Source organism: Anopheles stephensi, chromosome X (assembly GCF_013141755.1).
Source record: "Anopheles stephensi strain Indian chromosome X, UCI_ANSTEP_V1.0, whole genome shotgun sequence".
Lineage (NCBI taxonomy): Eukaryota > Metazoa > Arthropoda > Insecta > Diptera > Culicidae > Anopheles > Anopheles stephensi.
This window is the reverse complement of record NC_050201.1, coordinates 5,009,768-5,029,182: the sequence shown is the minus strand read 5'-3', so window position 1 is coordinate 5,029,182 and position 19,415 is coordinate 5,009,768. Positions and strand designations below refer to the sequence as shown.

The 19,415-nt window shown below is 49.6% G+C and overlaps 2 protein-coding genes and 1 long non-coding RNA gene across 11 annotated transcripts; 1 reads left to right on the top strand and 2 right to left on the bottom strand.

The window, feature by feature from the left end:
- Positions 1–1,811: 1,811 nt before the first annotated feature.
- Positions 1,812–4,177, bottom strand: LOC118509734. The gene is made up of 5 exons (XM_036050901.1): positions 3,519–4,177; positions 3,224–3,447; positions 2,696–3,148; positions 2,379–2,601; positions 1,812–2,290 (listed from the first exon to the last, which is right to left on the bottom strand). Exons 1-5 carry the CDS (start codon positions 3,675–3,677, stop codon positions 2,138–2,140), a joined length of 1,212 nt encoding a protein of 403 aa, XP_035906794.1. The 5' UTR covers positions 3,678–4,177; the 3' UTR covers positions 1,812–2,137.
- A 303-nt stretch (positions 4,178–4,480) lies between these two features.
- Positions 4,481–18,955, top strand: LOC118509419 (NADPH--cytochrome P450 reductase). 9 transcript variants are annotated; one of them, XM_036050485.1, is made up of 8 exons: positions 4,481–4,653; positions 14,406–14,645; positions 14,732–14,924; positions 14,996–15,145; positions 16,250–16,374; positions 16,448–17,543; positions 17,629–17,786; positions 17,884–18,955. In XM_036050485.1, the coding sequence occupies exons 2-8, from the start codon at positions 14,473–14,475 to the stop codon at positions 18,026–18,028; spliced, it is 2,040 nt and encodes a 679-aa protein (XP_035906378.1). In that variant the 5' UTR covers positions 4,481–4,653; positions 14,406–14,472; the 3' UTR covers positions 18,029–18,955. The 9 variants fall into 9 exon arrangements, with proteins under 9 accessions (XP_035906378.1, XP_035906282.1, XP_035906199.1 ...); XM_036050389.1 differs by having other exon boundaries at positions 14,403–14,645; XM_036050306.1 differs by having other exon boundaries at positions 4,481–4,657.
- LOC118510110 lies at positions 10,685–12,049 on the bottom strand. The gene is made up of 2 exons (XR_004905969.1): positions 11,528–12,049; positions 10,685–11,428 (listed from the first exon to the last, which is right to left on the bottom strand). It is a non-coding gene; the product is annotated as an uncharacterized LOC118510110 (long non-coding RNA).
- Positions 18,956–19,415: the final 460 nt, after the last annotated feature.

Here is a 19,415-nt window from a genome sequence, read left to right as displayed (position 1 = left end):
AGTATTGGATGTCTATTTAAACGCCAAACTAGTTCCGTTTTTGTTGCTGTCTAGCGGAAAACATAAAAACCGGGCCCGAAAAAAATGTCCCCTCGGATGGTTGGATTTAGCGATGGGTGCAGGAATCGCTTCCGAAGAGTAGGTCCGGAATCAATTTTGCAATCGGATCCGGAACCGGGTAGTTCCGATACGGAACGCCCATCAGTGGATATGAGAGCGTCCGGATTGAAAGAATACATCCCTCCAGAAGTATTTTAACTGATAAATGGGTGTAAGACTCGAGAAGGACAAAATTTGTTTGTCACTATGCGGTATACGCCTCAATGTATGCAATCCGCAGTACACGTTGAGTAAGCTTCACAGTCTTGTACCGAAGTTTTTGCACACAAAAGTGATGTGAAAATTAATTAATTTATTTATTTTATTTATTAAGCATGACGGTCCGATGCCGTATTGTCATGTGAAAATTAATGTCCATTATAATAAAGCATACATTTATTGATTTTCACCGTTGGTTGACAAAATAATAACAAAAAACCATGTGAAACATTCAGAAGAACATCTATGTGGAGAATTCAAACAGGGACGTATATACACAGATTCAAAATAGCTGCGACCACGAGGTAAAATCCGTTGAGGTAATGAACATATTTATTATATTGGTCTAGCAACCGAAGCGTATCCACTTAATCACTAATAATCCGATTCGATTCACTATCCACTCGGGCCTGTAAAAGGTGTAGCACTAAATTAAAATTTAAAAAAAGGTACACAGGGAAAAACGAAATATCACATTCAATTTACGGAGGATTCAGCGACGGTGCGTGTGGGTGTCCCTGCGAAGGATCTATCCTTACTACGTAATTCCATCGCTTTTCGCTCTCGCTCAGCACACTGCCTTATGGCTAAACGCGGCAGGATGATAATGAGCAGCAGTAGCAGTCGAAAAAAAAAAACAAACACACACAACCACAACAATAGGGTCATCGGGACAAATGTTTGCTTCAATGCGAAAGTTCTCTCTCTCTCTCTGTTGCTTTAAATAGATTGTTTCTTATTTGCCTTGAAACGTACATTTAGACACACTCGTTTTACTGTTACGTGAAAACGTAGACAATACACAATGCTTTTGCTCTTCCGGTTTTTTTTCCATAATTATTCATACCGCGGAAGTTCTGTAATTGTTGTACTTGTATACTGGCGAAGTATTTTAATACCGAATGCAGCTCTATCTCAGAGAAAGGAAAACCAAAAAAAAAAACAAAAACAAAACCACGGCAATCTAAGCGGCATCTGTGTCCTAAGCTAGCTGTGAACGTACACAAGTTTCTTACTAAAGTGTTTGTTTAAAAAAAATAATGATCACATTTTAATCTCAAGAAAAATATTTGCACGTGTGTGTGTGTGGGTGGGTGGCGGGGGCGTTGCGGTCACGCGTGGATAAAATCCTCCCTTTTCACGACCCAGCATTCAAAACCCAGCTCTGTAGTTACTACATTCTCATGGAAATTGTGTGTGTGTGTGTTTTACATTTATATATATATAGTGTTGTGGTGTAGTTTTTGAATAGTAGTAATAGTGATAGCTGTGTAGCTGAGTGAGTGAGTTTTTTTTTGTTTGTTATTCGCTTCCTATACGTATCCGCATTTTCTGTAGTGCTGTTAAATGCTTTCTCGTTCCGTCTTTAGTTCTGTGGTAAGTGCATTTATAGGAGCATTATTATGAGAGCTTGCATTGCTGCGATGACACAATTACTACAACTGTTTCCTTTTTTCCCTCTCTCTCTCTCTCTCTCTCTCTCTCTCTCTCTCTCTCTCTCTCTTTCTCTCCTCCAATTATTAATCCATTAATTTGCAAATTTCTACGATGCGCGAGGGGTGTGGCCTATCGGAAGATTTTCACGAATTCCGTCCCATACATCCATCCTTACAGACTATTAATTCTATTATCTTCTTTTCCCGCTCGTTTTATACTCTTGCGCAACACACACACACACACACGATCACCCACATCCGCACGCACACACACACACACGGCGACTACAGGATACAGAGATTTTAGAGCACGGGTCGCCCGGTGTTCGCGCGCGTGTACCTACCGGCGAATAAAACGCCAACCTATCGCCGAACACGGTTGTTTACTTGCGATTTTTAAACGAACGCTGCGTAAAGCCCTTTAGCGAGCGCATGGCCATTGCACGGTTAAAGTGCCGGGTCGCTTTCTGCTCCAGCTCGTGGCTGTTCTGGTTGCTTTCGTTCGACGAAAGGATCACATATAGCACGCACATCACCTACGGGGCAAAAGAAAACATTCGTTGCAAGTTCGAAATGCGGTATCGAAGCATCGAGCTTTTGAAGCAAAACAAAATTGTACCGTACCAGGAACACGATGATGATGATGGTAAATATGTGTAAGGATGAGGCAGAAATGTTCTCCACATCCGCGATCGCCTTCTTGATCGGTTCGTACTGGGGGTAGAGCTCTAGCGCCTGTCGCAAATGGTTAACCGATTCCTGGAAATGGCCGTACGCTTTAAAAATTTCACCCAGCGTAAAATACTGCCGCCAAGCGCTACGATCCCGCGGCTGTACTTCCAGGGAGCTACAGCAAGGGAGAGAGAGAGAGAGAGAGAGAGACAGGAAAATAAAGCATTAAACCGATGTTTAACCTTCGCCGCGCAATCTCTGCGGTGTACCGTCTGGTTAGATGTATCGCATCGTCCAAGTACTGCAGATTGAACAGTACCCGAGCAAGGTTTAGCAACACTTCCGCGTTCGTCGGTGACATTGCGAGCGCGCCGCGGAAACACTCGATCGACTGGCGCGCATCGCCCTTTATTCGCCAAAAGTTGCCAATTTGATTGTAGAGTTGCACCGACCGGGGCTTTTCACTTTTGGCCTTCCGCAGCCGCCGCTCCAGCGCATCGATGTCGAAGTTTTTGAGCGATTTCGGACCTTTCTTCTTGAGGAACAGGTAGGCCACCTCCGGTTCCGGTGCGATCGGATGGCTGTAGCGTTGCGCCACCCCGATCAGATCGTCATAGTAGGTGAAGTTGACCGGTTTGCCACAATCCAGCACATCCGCCGGTTCGGTACTGACGCTCGTGCCCGCTCCCTTGATATTAGCGCCCGGTGTACTGTCGGCCGAGCTGTAAAGGAAGCGTAATCGTTACACAAAAAAAAAAAACGGGACAGTAAGGAGAAAGAAACGATTGCGAACGTACCTCTTCACTAGATTCACGATAATCTTGTCCCGGGCGTGCCGCCTCCATGTATTATCGCGGTAGTTAGCCGCCGTGGTAGTGATTATGTGAAACGTTGATTCCTCATCCTCATCCTCAGGATGGTACGGATCGGCCAGTAGCTCCTCCGCGTGGTTTGTCGCGTGTGGGTCAAACTCAGCTTCCCCAGCGGTGGCCGTGTTTTCTGTCGCCTTTCCACCCGTGCTCTACGGCCAAACCGGACAAAGCATATACCATTAGCTGGTGAGCGACGTGCATCTTTCCACACCACACCTACCTGTAGTTTGCAGTTTGCTCCACCCGTTCCGACACTGACAATTTTACCCTCCTCCGGGTTCAGCTTCCACAGTGTGGAGGTGCGCGAATTGGTGGACAGTACCTGGGTACAGAGGATGTACACCAGCCCATAGCACACTGCCGCCCTTCGGTCGTGCATTTTGCTGGTTCTCGCGTAACACTAGCGGTACCGTATTATATAGCTTTCTGGTGTTGTTGCCACTCTAAAAAGGTCCCTTCATGTTCGATTTTTGTGCATTACGACGTTCGAACCGCCCGCGTACAAATCATAACACGCACCCCACCTTCGGGAGTGGAGTACCAAAGAAAAGAAAGGAAAAAATGTACGCTACTCCAACCTAAACCTTCGAACGCTAAAAAAAGTGGGTGCAGCTGCGTGCAGTGTTGACTGTGTGTATATCTATATACGCTGTATGCAAAGCCAAATGCTACACAAATCAACACCCTGTTTTAGCGTCTACCATGCACGAGACTCGTCGTGCTATAGCGATAGCGGGCGCGCAAGAGAGAAAAATAGAGATTCACGGTTTTAAATGTTTGGTAAAAATAACTTCACTGGACAATAAAGCCGTGAAAATTTAACAAGAACAATTTTGCGTTCCTTCTTTCTCTTCTTCTTCACCGCGGACTGACAGTTCTGCGAGCGCCGTTTTTGACAGCAGCCACTTCGAGCAGTTGTACAAGGTGCACGACGGGTAATAACAAAACATCACCCGAATACAGTTTTATTCGATGCGTCGTTTTATGGCTTATTTTAAACAATACAAACTAAAGCAAAGTAAATAAAAATAATATAAAATAATCTTGCCGCCGGGGGGAAAGGCACGCGATAGGTACGGTAATCTAGCTTGAAGTGTTGAACCGGGCAGTATAACCGGCATCGCACAGCGACAGCGGCCCTCAGCATAAGTTCCATTTCATAACAATCCCAACATGCTAAACATTGCCTTCGTCACTGCTTTTCATGTTGCGCACGGAAGAAGCAGCAGGAAGGTAGTGTCGTGTATCGAGTTTTTTGTTTAAGTTCTCTGTGTTTGTTCGTTTGTTCGTTGTGTTTTGTGCCTTTGCCAGCCAGTTCTAACCGCAGTGCTCAACGCGCAGCAATTAAACATACCGTAGGTAACATACATTGCTTTCAGCAACATAGTTATTTCACCTCCGCCGCACGCACCCGATCGGGCGATTAAATGCTAATCTCCGTTCCATGCTGCTCCATTCTGGAGAAATATTACGTGTGCGCGTGTAAGCGGTTTCAGCTGTGTGTATGTGTGGTGGTACGAAGCGGTCAATTAATGCTGACTCTGGGGGAAGGTTGCTTCCAGTATCTTCGATCGCTTTCCATGATCCGCTGCGAAACGGATTTACGATCCTCGAGGCGGTGGGCATGGGGCATCAAACAGCCAATCGCAACATTGACCATGGGCTAAAACACCACCAAAAACGGAAGCCAACCTTTATTGCTGTTCTTCACCACCGTTTTACCCATTGCAGTTTATGATCGGCTGCCTCCATGTATTTCACAACGATGCAATGTGATCTTCGGAATCCTCACAACCCCCTCCCATACCTATAGTTTTATTGCCGTCTGATCCATCCACAGATCGGCAGATCGGTGGCGGTTTAACGGTGAAGATATTATTTTGTTCCTTAATTGCATTATCGCACCCCTGCAGCATTGTTTGTCTGGGAGGCTACCCCCCGCCGCACACAAGGGGATGTGTAAAATGTTTTACTATCTCTGCAATTGCATCTTTTTCATCATCACCATTCACAGCCGAAAGCATTGGCCTATATTAATCGCTGAACGAAGCAAAAAAGCAAAAGCGCTCCAAGCTAAACGTAGGCGCTGTCGGGTGAAAACAGGAAAAACGAAACGGGAAACCGGAACAGCGGAGGCGAAGGTGATGAAAGTAACAGCCGTTCATTATTTTACTGTACTCTTTTTTTTTTCTTGAAGTATTAAATCGCCTACTTTTCTGTAGATTCATGGTCACAAATGTTGGCCGTGAGGCGAAAGATTAGGGTAGGACCTGAGCACCTAGGCTATGTAGGTTAGGAATTTCGCAACTTGATGTATGATTTCGATTTTGTGCTATCCATGATGGTGCAAATTGCAAACGGATTGCTTCTTTGTCTGTTACCACTACGGCTACAGAGTAACGCGCAGACGAGCCTCTCCGACTCGCAGAGCAAAGGTAGCAATGCAATTCCGTTTGCTAGCCGTCTGGCACAGACATTCTACTGTTGTGTAGAATTCATAAAGCGGAAGCTTGTTAGAACAACAATGGGGAATGTTGGTTGGGGTTGGGGATGAGATGTTGGAAAACTTTCCTCTTGCTGTAGCGCACTAGCGGAAGTACACTCTTATCTGTCTTACTAATGTACAATCTCTCAACATAATCGCTTAGGACCTAGAATCAGCTACTTCTCAGGCAACGGTATGGTGTTTGTGTTTGAAAGCAAATGTTGCCGTTTACTGTACCTAGCTTTCGAATCCACAGCCATTTATGAACCTACCCCAACGTGCGGCGCCTACTCGCGATCTACATCGGTACGCAAAATCTATCATTCGTCGTTGGGCAGGAATAAGTGCATGTATTGCAACAACAGTGATTAAAATGGTTGCATCAAACTGTACTGGTGCCCAGCAAGTTACCTACCAAGAATTGAGCTACTGTGGCCCCCACTGATCCGAGACTCCTTCCTAGCATCTTGCAAGGCTCACGCCATCATGATCGAGTTGACAAGTTTGGTGAAGTGTTGGCGAATTTCTTTTAGCCTCGTCACGTACACTGGCAAACCTCTTAGCCCGGCAGCGGTGTGACGCTGTGTGACTTGCATCATCCCAACCAAGAGCTCGTCGATATATAAATGTATCTCCACTCTTCGCTTCTTGTACACCTAGGCTAGGCTTTCGGGCGATTGGGTTATGAAAGTGAAAGCATTATGAGCAGAAGAGAGTATCCACCGATTTACGCCAAACCCGCCTATAGAGATCCCGATCGGGGGGCTCCACGTGGTGTGTGCTGGCGTGTGCAGCGTTGCGGCACACTGTTGCTCTCTCCACACACATCCCAGAATCATCGATCGGCTGCCACCGGTTTTAGCCTTTCTGGTCGCTAGTGCGTACCCCGATGTGCAAACGATTGCATTCCCACCCCGGTGGTGACCTCGGACGGTGCGCGGAGCGCGACAGTGGTGCAATTCGCATCACGCGGATCTTGCCACACATCGTGCCCTCGTACCTGGTGCCTTATCGTACCGGCACACACACACAGTTCGCGTTGGGCGGATATGAGGAAACTGATGCGTGGTCTCACCGGTTGAAGGAATCGTCGTGACCAGTTCACGATCTTGGCTGGGGTTTTGTTTTATCGGAAAGCCGTTGGCCTGATTTGTTTTCCCTTCCGTGATAATGGCAGTTCCATCGCGCTATCTACTTTCTGCACAATGATATTTACCTTCCCAAAACCCTTCTGCCTGCATCAACCGCGTGCAGTTTGCGCAGTGTCATTTCCCGTATCGCACAAATTGGCCAGTCATTGTGGTGCACGTGTAGCGGCGAACGCTACGAATAATATCGCGACAGCTGGAACTTCAAGCTGTTGTTCACCACTGACGATCCCTTGGAAGAGATCCAAACGAAAGATGAAATCTGATAGCAGTATTGACACAACATAGCATTAGATGTGGATCCTGCTCAAAATTTAAGCGATTTCAATAAACTCGTCTAAGTGGAGCATGTGAGGCATGGCAGGCAGGCAAAAGAAAAGTGACCCGTTACAGCGTAATTAGGCTCACGGGCACACTTTACACTGCCGTAGCTATCTCGAGCATGGAAAAAAGAGGTGCCTCGTAAACGTGCAATGTTTTAAGTGGCACACTAGCCAACAACAAGATCACAAAACCTTTACGTCACCATAATCGGGACATATCCCGGGCAGTCGGTGCTGGCAGCTAATCAACATCTTGCCGACGGTTCTGTACCCCTCTGGATAGCTCGAACTTCAGGGAAGATATACCCCTCCGGTGGTGACGGGTGTGACGTAAGACGAACTGACAACACCGCTTCTACCTTCGCCTTTAGTTCTGCAGAGCAGTGCGTTCATCGGGCTCTTTTAGTGCTGGAGCTGTGGCAATCGTATGTGCAGTGCTGCAGCAAAGCGAATCATGGCTCTTGCGAAATACGCGCCACACACCATTTACATCGTTTGGGCGCCAGCTTTTCTGAGGACCCCTAAAGTATGTGTGTGTATGGTGCCAGCCTAGGCGACGGTGTCTTTCGAGTGGGTTTGGTGCGGTGTGAAGTAGCCGCGATCGGAGTAGTTGCATGCTCCGGTGACGTAGACTCTAGCGGGATTTTCCGTCCATGTTTGCACTAGCTCTTGTTGGTTGGAAACCTTCGGGTGAATTGTCTCTAACCGGTTGCACACTGGAGACAGTAGTTTTTGGGCAAAAGTGGACCTTGCAGCGAAAGTGCAAAATAATCGAGCAAGGTGTACGCCGGGTGCGGGCATGCTAATCAGATGGCAATATGTCCTGACAACGCACGGCGTGATTCTCCTGTGCGCTTACCCCATTCTACCGCTCATCAAGTTTCCATCGAGAGGTTAAACTGTTCGACGTGAATTGCGAACCGGATGGATCGCAAGGGTCGAGAGCCGCCGATGGGCCCGCGCTGCTACGTACCCCGGGGGGTTGAGCAAATTGAAAATTCTCGAATGCTAATCAATTCGACGTGTACTATCGGGCAGGTATCATGCTGCCCATTCGCCGACCGTTAGCCGTTGCGCAGCGCGAAAGCACCCGCTCGGCGGTGGGGAAGTCGATTGGTGCGTCGTGTTTTGCTTCTGCTCGGGTGGCGCTCTGTGGCCGGAGTTGCCTGCTTTCGCGGAGTAAGCGTAGAGCGTTGGTCAAGCCGGCTTATTAGTCCACCTTATAAAGGTGGGTCTGCATATGCAATCGGTTTCCTGCAACACTTCAACCCGCATCCGATCCACAACACCACCGGCCAACCTCCCGTAACCTCCGAATCGGCCTAGCATGCAGCGGTGGCGTGTGCACCCCCAATTTCGCTGGCTCGGTGACCTCCACGATTTCCTTGAGCTGCGCGTGCACCACAAAGCAAATGCACACAAGACAAAACCAAAAACCTAAAACTCGACGCCGGATCAGCTGCTAAGCAACTTAGCTTAGACCTGGTTTTCGTTGCTGTATCCAACACCAGTGCAGCCATATTGTGCGCTTCTGGTATGTTCGGTGCGAGGTCTCGCTCACTCGCTCGCTCGAAGTGGGAGGGTTAATGATTGGTGAGCTTCCGTGTGAGTTGTTTCGTTGCAACAATCGATTGCAAACGCCACGCACTGTTACGTGCGAGAGGACGCAGCGCCATTGTGTGTGCATGTTATGCATCTTCTGCACGCTCTATGTCTCTGCTATGTAAGGGAAGGTCACCAAGTGAATTAGAAAGAGCGCGAGCGAGAGAGAGCGGTGATGAACATCAAGCCGCTTTCGTGCACGACCTCGCCCTTGCGCGTGGTCCATTGTCACGGCCAACAGTTGTTTGGGTCATGTCGATGCACGAACTCCTCCGGATGGGAGACCTAGTTCGGGACGGTGTTAACTCCCATTCTTCTTCTTCTTCTTCGGTGGCACTACAACCTCGAAAGGTGTCGGCCTGCCATTACTGGCTTTCTGTGACTGGATTTTACCCGTAAGAAAGGTAGTCAGCCCTGCGTACGGGAGGGCGGTTCGAATGGGATTTGAACTTCGGTCCTGCTGTACGAAGACCGGTGCCGCTTTCGCCTCGGCCACCGGACCACCCCGTACGTTAACTCCCATTAGCAAGGGATTTTCCGCTAATATAGACGCTTGATTTAATGCTACCAAACATCAAACAGGGTTAGCGGTGTAATAATGGACGCCATTACATATACGCAAGGCAACACAAAGTTTACGATCGCCGTAATGTCTCACTGGGGTACGCACGTCATTAAGCCACACCGGGGAGTGTGTGCCCTCATAGCAAGTAAAATCTCCCCCAAAGACGAGAGCCACTTGACGAAGGTATAACGCTCCCTCACGGACATCTCCATCTCGTATCGCCACCATTCCAATATGGCGGCGGGAAGTGTCGGTGCGCGCAGGGTGAGAAGCAAACCTGATGGAAAAGGGGTATAGATTAAACGCAAACTGTGGAAATTTCGCCACATCAAGTCACCATTGCGCCGCGACACCTGCGAGGGGGGCGAACGAACCCAGCGGTTCCCGCTGAGCTCCTCGCGTTCCTGACACACATGCATCGGGCGATCTTTGAACGATGCAGATTATCGCGCCCGGTTTGCATTCACGCGGTCGATGTGCAAGCAATATTGGCCGGGCGGTTCTTATCTGTTTGCTGGTTCGACGATGCGCGCTATTCTAGGAATGGGAAGATACTGTTGTGTTTATAAAACATACAGCTTTTTGTTATTGTTTTCTGGTCTAGTTTAGTGTTTTCTCGTGCGTGAAAAGTGTCCCCTGGCTGGTGGAGAACATCTTTACTACACACCTGCGACATACCGTTTGTATATGTACTGTGTATATGTTTATCAACACGTCAGACATGACCGTGACGCCATCTCCAGGATCTCTGGCAAGTTCTCCGCCACTTGATTAGATGGCCCACGTGCTGCGAACCACACTTTGTAGAAGCTTAAGATCTGCTCTGAAGGCTTGTGGAGACACCACAAGATCCCACAATCAACGCACGATGACGTAGGATGATGTTGCAAATATGGCAGACAGGTTGCGTTGTCTGACAACAAATACCAACTTAAAACGCTGGTTTGCTAAGGTTCGATACGCGAGTCCCCTACCGAACAACGATTCTGACAAAAAAGATTTTGTGTGTCATCTCCTAGTCACGTGGAGTACCGATTGATTCCAATAGCAAATGCTGGATGGAACTGGGTGACTCCTGAGTGCAACTGTCACAAAGTTGCCGACTTCGGTTTCTCCGCCTCTAACGCAATTAATAATTGTTCCTTCGTCATGCCAGCGGCAACATAGTATGAGACATCAGATTGTTTACGCCACTCCCCGGTGTGGCGCAGTTAGCGTCTTCGAAAATTGTCACGCAATTTGCAACTGCCATAACAGCCAATATTTCTCCCTGGAAAAAAGAAGGAGGTCTTTATTACCAGTGGACAAAAGGTACACCATCTCCATACGAACATCTCCACACAGTAAGGGACACATCTCGTACACAAATCAACCAAAAAAGGTAACGAGCATGACTGGCCAAATCTGTTTTTTATTCCCCCACACTCGCATGAACACACTTCCGGGATGCGGGAGGGATAAGAATGCTCCGGCGGGCGGGCGGGAACTCTCCAGCCTTGACACCGGGCCTCATCGGTCATGGCACCCTACGGGTACGGTCTCGCGGTGGGCGATGAGTTTGGACTTCCTTCATTTATCGTGATCAGCCAGCTTCGCTCAGCTCGGCTACACGCGCACGGACGACGGTTGCGTATCTTATCAGTATCGCCGGTTGGTGTACACAGGCAACACTCGCTCGGCCGTGCTCGCGCAAATGATAAGGTCATGGCGCCCGTACACCTTTCCATCAACTCCTCCCATGCTGCTGCTGCTGCGTCATGGCAGTCTGGAGGAGCTGGTGTTCTCAGGTGTCAGCATTCCTCAGACCCACCCGACGATTAGCAACGACTCGCCCTTGAGAGAGTTCGCACTGCAAATGAATCACAAGGCAAGGCCGATGATGATCTCCACCGGAGATCAAATTGATCGTGTACGGAGGTCACCGGTGTTCTCGTAGGTTACAGTAGCAGAGATGGTCCAGCTAGGAGCTTATTACTGGAGCCCGATGGTAGACCGCAAGAAGGATGTCTAGTGGGTGGGAGGCGGTGGAAGATTCAGTAAGCCCTAGAATTCCTGAAGTTGCTGAACTGGATCCGTATATCATGTGCACACGCACCATTTACTTACCTTGTCTGATGTGGTCCTCGCCTCCATGATCTCTCGTCTAGGCTGCATTGTGGGGAATCTCCGCTGGAAGCTGAAACGAAAACGAAATGCAAAATAAACATACCACCTCCTTCCCACACACACACACACGCCAAATACCAACGAGCATAGGATGTGTATGTGTATGTGTGCCTTTTTTTTGCGCGATCGTTTCGCACTTGAGTTTTGCGTGTGGCCACAGAGTTATTTGTTCGTGCCAATCGGTCCTATAGTGTGTCGAGTGCGCGAGAGCATGGGTTGGGGGGGTGCACACACACACACACAAGGGCTGATGATGGTGGTGATACCCCCGTCAGCGGATTGCACGCGTGTTGCAAACATCGCGCGAACATGGGCGAACGAACGGCCCGAGAGGAGAACCAGGAGAAGGCGAACGAGAAGCGGACGCGTGTGTTTGTGAGAGTGGACGCATGTTAATCATTGTGTAGTGTACTACCCCTGCGAAATCCCCCCCCCCCCCCTTTTGAGTTTTCTTTTGCTAGGGGGTGGGAGGGGGTGAGAAACAGGGGTGCACTGTCAAGAGCCGTGCGGGACGGGGGGGGGAGGGGGAGGGAGGGTGATACGGGGGTGGGGAGAAGTTGGGGCAATCTCTCCAGCCGAATGCGGCGGTGCCGAATGTGACGCGACGCAACCCGCTGGTTAGTACGCTTTGAGTGTTCAACGATATCGGCCACCACATCACGGAGCGGACGGTAATCGAACGGCAAAGTACGCCAGCCAGACCATCAGCAGGGCGCGTGTGCACACACTCACACACACACACACACAAACACGCACACGAGTGTGTGTGAGCGAGAGGGACGGCTGTCTTGTCTTGGAGAGTGACCACCCCGGGGGCAGTGGACGGTGACGTCGGTGCAGGTAGCGATCTTCCCGGGGGGCTACACACCTATGGGGGAGTCATCTTGACGCGTTGAGAAATCAAACAAGTGATGCGTGTGCGTTTTGTAAACCCCGACTTAAAAATCCGCGTCTGTGTCTGAGTGTGTGTGAGTGAGTGAATGATCTGTGATCTCGCGACACTTTCGGCGCATCAGCAGCGCGGAGAACCCGCGATCGTAGAGACGAAAAATCCGCTCATCTCATTCCAAATCGCGCGAGAATGGGTTCAAGTAGAGCAAGATTCTACTGTCGGCATATGTGAAGGATGGGCTCGGTTGGGAGAAGCGAGGAAGAACCTACCGTTCCCTAGTATTATGGACCGGATTCTCTAGAATTAAGGGCAAAGACACTCTGTGCTTGTGTCGTTATGGCGTGACAAGACTGTTTTTGGTCGTGCACCAGTGCACGCACGCATTTGTGCGTTAATCGTGTGGATTCCGGTCGGCTGATTCGGCACGAGTTGATGTCCGGGGGGCATGAGCCGCCCCGGAAGCTTGTCCCGGCTATGTTGACCGTGCGCGTCGTGACGTCAACAACATCACCCCGATACACGATTTGCAAGTGTCAAAGGTTTTGGACAGCAACGTGGTTGGGAAGCTTCCTCCGCTGGAGCGTAAGCACAGGGGATGGCAGGACAGTGGTGACAGGATAACGATGGGACCGTGTCCAATCGACGCGGTAGGATGATTTGCACATTTGCTTTTATGGCGCTGAAGTTAGCAACATCATCGTGCACACTGGTTGGGGGGCTTCTTTAGCTACACGAAGAGGAGATAGTCTTGCGGGCCTTCTGACGGGACCGGGACTCGACTGCCGGTGCTCCACTTTTCGGGATGGAATTAATTTGAATTACACAACGAACGTGTGACGGGTTGTGGTCGTATCTGCAGAGGCATTGCTCAATCCACGCTTCTTCCTGCCCTCTCGGCACGCTTGGTCAGTCAATTGAACCTGAACCGGATCCAGACCTCGGTGTCATAATTCTCGCCTCTCTTTTGTTCTCAAGGCTGAACCGAAATCTGCTTCTCCAACGAATTTTCGGCGCGTTTTGATGTGCACCATAGGTGTTTAGTGGTGTTTGTGCATTGCGAAGTCATTCCATTTTGGCAAAGGTCGAAATAATTTGTGCGATTCATCAATTTGAATGGAAAGCGATAGACGTACCCTTTCTGGGGGGGCACCCGTGCCCACACACATAGAGTATAGGGCGGAAGCCTAGGTTAGACGTTGTCTAACCACACCGGCAAGCAAGTCTTGTGGGGCTATCCGAAAGAAAAATGGAAGGTCACGCAAACCACCAACATCTACAAAAACGATGCTCCACATAGCGCAACGGTCGGCAACTCTCACTATCAACCAATGTCTGGGACGCAGTGATTTTCGTACTGCCCATAGGTAGTAATCCAAATTCAGTGCTAGCTGGGCATGGAACCGTTACGGAAAGGTGGCAGTAACAGAAACGAAACATTCAATCAAAATACAATTATGCTACTCCATCAACAACGGCGAGCCAGTTAAGCAAGCGACGATCTGGTTATTGCACCGCCAAGTGTGCTCCTATAAGTAGTGCAGAAGGTAGATTTTTCGCCAACCGTGTCCGGACACATGAATTGAATGAAAAATCGAAGATCTGATGCACAGAAATGAGGACAGTTATCCAGGGACGTCCAAGAATTTATTTAAGTGAGAGTTCCGGTATCTGATGTCCGTGGACCTGAAGTCTCGATTGAGGCTTATCTGTTAGATAAGCCAGAGCCATCTCCTGTAAAAAGAGCCTTCTGCAAATGACTTCATCAGGAGTCGGTAAACTTCTCAATAATCTTGAAAAAAAAAATTGCGCTACTACCAAACCCAAACATGTGATTCCTGAGTACCTTTCTTGAACTAGGATAACTTAATGCTTAACGTGTTTCTTCTTCTTCCTTTTCTCTTTCCATTTCATTTCCTACCCCAGCAGTTTGCTATCCTTTGTGTGCTTAGGACGTGTGGATTAGGCTAGAAACGTATTTGTTTTGCGGACACAAATGGACGCCCAGACAGAGACGGAAATGCCCACGGGCAACGTGAGCGACGAGCCCTTCCTCGGCCCGTTGGACATCATCCTGCTCGTCAGCCTGCTGGCCGGCACCGCCTGGTACCTGCTGAAGGGCAAGAAAAAAGAAAATCAAGCTAGTCAGTTCAAATCCTACTCGATCCAGTAAGTAGCAACGCGTACAGAACCCGACCGGAAACGAACGGAATAATAGCAAACCTGTATCCTTTCCTTCCCCGATTCCGATACAGACCGACGACCGTCAACACGATGACAATGGTGGAGAACTCGTTCATCAAGAAGCTGCAATCTTCCGGTCGCCGTTTGGTGGTGTTTTACGGTTCCCAAACAGGCACGGCAGAGGAATTTGCCGGTCGTCTGGCGAAGGAAGGAATCCGCTATCAGATGAAGGGCATGGTGGCCGATCCGGAGGAGTGCAACATGGTACGTAGGTTTTGAGCCCGGTTTCGTGGATGTGATACATACCTTTTGCTGCAATCTCTCTCACCTCGCAGGAAGAACTGCTGATGTTGAAGGACATCGACAAATCGTTGGCTGTGTTTTGCTTAGCCACGTACGGCGAGGGTGACCCGACGGACAATTGTATGGAGTTTTACGACTGGATACAGAACAACGATCTGGACATGACCGGTTTGAATTACGCGGTAAGTCAGTTTTGAACAAGGCAAAGTCCAATGGGGTTCGTTTGAAGGGGGCGTCACACACAGGAGGGTAATGAGTGTATGGGGGGACCCCGCAGATGGGATCTTGCTGATGGAGCCTCACCGATGGGGTTTCGAAGAAGGAGGAGGAACATTACTGGCTTTCTTGACTTAGTTAGTTAGTCAACTCGTGCGTACGAGGACTCGATCCGAATGGGATTCGATCTCCAGTCCCGCCGTTTGGAAACCGACGCCGCTACCGAATTAATCGTCGGGCTGTTCAGGGTCCCTACCCTATCTTTATTCTAACCGAACCAACGATACCAAGAGTTCCATCCCAGTCACACATTCGAAACATTATGTTGATAAGCTTAATATCGCCGCCCGGGCCTCGGAAAACGCTTAATCCGTCCCTGCCGTATAGCGGTTGCTGTTATCTCTCGGCCGTGTCTCTACACGCTCGCTCGCTCAACCGTCATCGTTGCGCAATTTCTTGAAACTGCTGGAATCGAGCAGTTCGAGTAGAGTAGTTTGACAGCCAACAGTTTGGCTGTCACTGCAGTCGAGTCGAAACGTGCCGTTCACTGGCCGAGCTCGCCTGTGAACAGAGTGATCAAGGTCCGGCAGCTGCAGTCACTATCAGCACACACAACCATCAATCAACAGCCAGAGAAAATGAAATTAAGCCGGACGTTAAGTTTAGCGAGTAACTAAGTGAGCCAGTTAACCGTGTTGCGAAACACGCCATCCGAAGAGTGCAGGGCAATGAGTGTTTTGGCGACAGGGCATGCCTGCTCGCGATTCTTCACAGCACCGAACAGTATTCATCAGCTGTACCTCGCACCGCTAGTACAATGTTTGCCGAGCATCGAGCGTTTGCTGCGAGGCAGAAAACTTGATCATCGCAGCAAGCTGCGAAGGAAATATGGCCAGGTTAGGTTGAAAGATGATCCGTCCGCTACAGGGTTACGTAATGCTGCGCGCGGTGGGAAACTATTGTAGAGTGCGGTGTCTGTTCGGTACACGAACCTCCTTATGGAAACGGGGTCTTGCTTGCGTTTACTTACTGACATGATCTTTCCGGTGCGGGGGGTTTTTTATTCACAGGTATTTGGCCTCGGCAATAAGACGTACGAGCATTACAACAAGGTCGGCATCTACGTGGATAAGCGGCTCGAGGAGCTCGGTGCGAACCGAGTGTTTGAGCTAGGACTCGGTGACGATGATGCGAAGTAAGTGTTGTTTTTCGTTTGCTCCGAACGAAAGGGTAACGGTCGCCGTAATCTTTCCCAAATCACCCCGCAGCATTGAGGACTACTTCATCACGTGGAAGGAAAAGTTTTGGCCAACGGTGTGCGATTACTTCGGCATCGAAAGTACGGGCGAGGATGTGCTGATGCGCCAGTACCGTCTGCTGGAGCAACCGGACGTGAGCGCCGACCGCGTGTATACCGGCGAGGTGGCACGGCTCCACTCGCTCCAAACGCAGCGTCCACCGTTCGATGCAAAGAACCCGTTCCTGGCACCGATCAAGGTAAACCGGGAGCTGCACAAAGCCGGCGGCCGGTCCTGCATGCACGTCGAGTTCGATATCGAAGGTTCGAAGATGCGGTACGAGGCGGGCGACCATCTCGCCATGTACCCGGTAAACGATCGGGATCTGGTCGAGCGGCTCGGCAAGCTGTGCAAAGCCGACCTGGAGACGGTCTTCTCGCTCATCAACACCGACACGGACAGCAGCAAGAAGCATCCGTTCCCGTGCCCAACCACGTACCGGACCGCCCTGACGCACTACCTGGAAATAACGGCCCTGCCGCGTACCCACATCCTGAAGGAGTTGGCCGAATACTGCTCGGAGGAAAAGGACAAAGAGTTCCTGCGGTTTATCTCGTCGACCGCACCGGAAGGCAAGGTCAAGTACCAGGAATGGGTGCAGGACAGCTGCCGCAACATTGTGCACGTGCTGGAGGACATCCCGTCCTGTCAGCCACCGATCGATCACGTGTGCGAGCTGCTGCCCCGTTTGCAACCCCGCTACTACTCCATCTCCTCCTCGTCCAAGATCCATCCGACGACGGTGCACGTGACCGCGGTGCTGGTACGGTACGAAACGAAAACGGGCCGCCTGAACAAGGGCGTGGCGACGACCTTCCTCGCGGAAAAGCACCCGAACGATGGGGAACCGTTACCGCGCGTGCCCATCTTCATACGCAAGAGCCAGTTCCGCCTGCCACCGAAACCGGAAACGCCCGTGATAATGGTGGGCCCCGGTACGGGGTTGGCACCGTTCCGTGGCTTCATACAGGAGCGTGATTTCTGCAAGCAGGAAGGTAAAGACATCGGACAGACGACGCTCTACTTTGGCTGCCGCAAACGGTCCGAGGACTACATATACGAAGACGTAAGTGTGCACAGCATCTTTTAAGGGCAGCTCTTGCCTAGCGTTGATGTAACTTCAATCGTATGCTCATCCACACGATCCACAGGAGCTGGAAGACTACTCCAAGCGGGGCATCATCAATCTGCGCGTGGCGTTCTCGCGCGACCAGGACAAGAAGGTGTACGTGACGCATCTGCTAGAGCAAGACTCGGACCTGATATGGAACGTTATCGGCGAAAACAAGGGACACTTTTACATCTGCGGGTAAGTCGGACGGCGGTCACACCAGGAGACAAGTGCTAATTTTTGCTCCTCTTTTGCTCCTCTTTTGCTCCTCTTTTGCTTCTTCCCGGCAACTCAGTGATGCAAAAAATATGGCCACCGATGTGCGAAACATTCTGCTAAAGGTCATACGGTCGAAGGGTGGGCTAAGCGAAACCGAAGCCCAGCAGTACATCAAAAAGATGGAAGCACAAAAGCGATACTCGGCGGACGTTTGGAGCTAATCGTGTTGATGGCTCCCCCCATCCCGTGCACATACACACAAAGGACACCTACCACACCTACCGCTTTACCAGTGCGCAGCCTTTTACACCTTTCCCTTTGATAGAGTTTTCCTCCCCACCCGGCGCAGATCAAGCAGTGGAAAAGCACATTTTGCTGCTGTTTCGTGCGTGTTTGTAAGGTTGTTTTCCGTTCGTTTTTTTTTTTTTGTTGTGTTTTCCACCCCCGTACCGTGTAGAAGAGGATATATGTTTTTAGTCGTAAAGCTCGTTTTAGTCCATTTTTCTTTTCTTCTCGTCGTGGGCTGGGTGTTACGTTACGTTCATTTTATTTAGGTCGATGTTCAATGGTCCGTAATCTAGCACGGCATTACGCAACAAAACACCGGTTGGGCGAAGGCAATAGTTACAATTTTATATGTTCATCAGCTTTAAAATTTACCGTGTGTGGGGTGTAATTCTGTTCCGCCAAAACTCGGACATACTGTGAAAAGGACAGGGAGGGGAAAGAGGGGAGTGGGGGCTTTGTAATGGGAAGTAGGAACGTCGATAGAAGAACTTTGTATTTTATTTCCGCCGGCATCGGCTAAAAAAACGTGTTATAGACGGGCGCGATCCATGCGCGATTGCTCGACAAGAAAGAGAGAGAGAGAGAGAGAGAGAGAAAAGCGAGGACATGTATAATAATAGCATCAATGGTTGTAGTTAGCAGCGGGTGAGAGATACAGAAATCCTTTCAATCCTTCTTTTTTTAAATATATTCATATACAAGCGCGTGTGTGTGTGTGTGTGGTTACACATACAGCGCGAAGCATATACGAACAAACTACACACGTGTCCGGTTTTCCGTTGCGGGGAGTAGAATGGAAAAGCAGCTAAACTCTGTTCTAGCGAAATGCAATAAAATTCAACAAACTAAACAAAACTTGAGTCCTGGTGTATTGGTTTCCCTTTACCGCTTTTGTTGCCACACATCCGACGTTAAAATGCATCTCTGCAGCTAGAGTAAGATGGAATCAAAGTTCGCTGCGTGGGCACGTTGGTTGACTTCAATCGCCAGTAACTGTTGAGGTCTTCTTCTTTGGCCTATCGAACTCCTATAGATCATGCCCGGCCATTTCTGGCTTCCTAGACTTACCGCACCAAAAAACAAGCTGAGCTGCTGTCGGAATAACGATGGGGATCCGGGGTCAGTTACCAGCCAGAGGTCCTCTCGCGATGGGCTCAGTACTTTGACGAATTGCTAAATGATCAGTTCAACGAACAGCTAGAGGCTCCACTAGCAGATGCTATCATGCTACTGCCACCTAGCATTGATGAAACACGAATCGCTATCCGTCGGGCTCAAGAACAGCAAGGCACCAGGCACCGACGGAATAGTAGCCGAACT

Coding starts and splice junctions, on each gene's coding strand:
- LOC118509734 (XM_036050901.1), bottom strand. CDS start 3,677: ATGCACGACCGAAGGGCGGCAGTGTGCTATGGGCTGGTGTACATCCTC. Junction 3,149..3,223: donor ATCGTGAATCTAGTGAAGAG/GTACGTTCGCAA, acceptor CTTCCTTTACAG/CTCGGCCGACAGTACACCGG. Junction 2,602..2,695: donor GCGATACATCTAACCAGACG/GTACACCGCAGA, acceptor CCCTTGCTGTAG/CTCCCTGGAAGTACAGCCGC.
- LOC118509419 (XM_036050485.1), top strand. CDS start 14,473: ATGGACGCCCAGACAGAGACGGAAATGCCCACGGGCAACGTGAGCGAC. Junction 14,925..14,995: donor ATCCGGAGGAGTGCAACATG/GTACGTAGGTTT, acceptor CTCACCTCGCAG/GAAGAACTGCTGATGTTGAA. Junction 17,787..17,883: donor GGACACTTTTACATCTGCGG/GTAAGTCGGACG, acceptor CCGGCAACTCAG/TGATGCAAAAAATATGGCCA.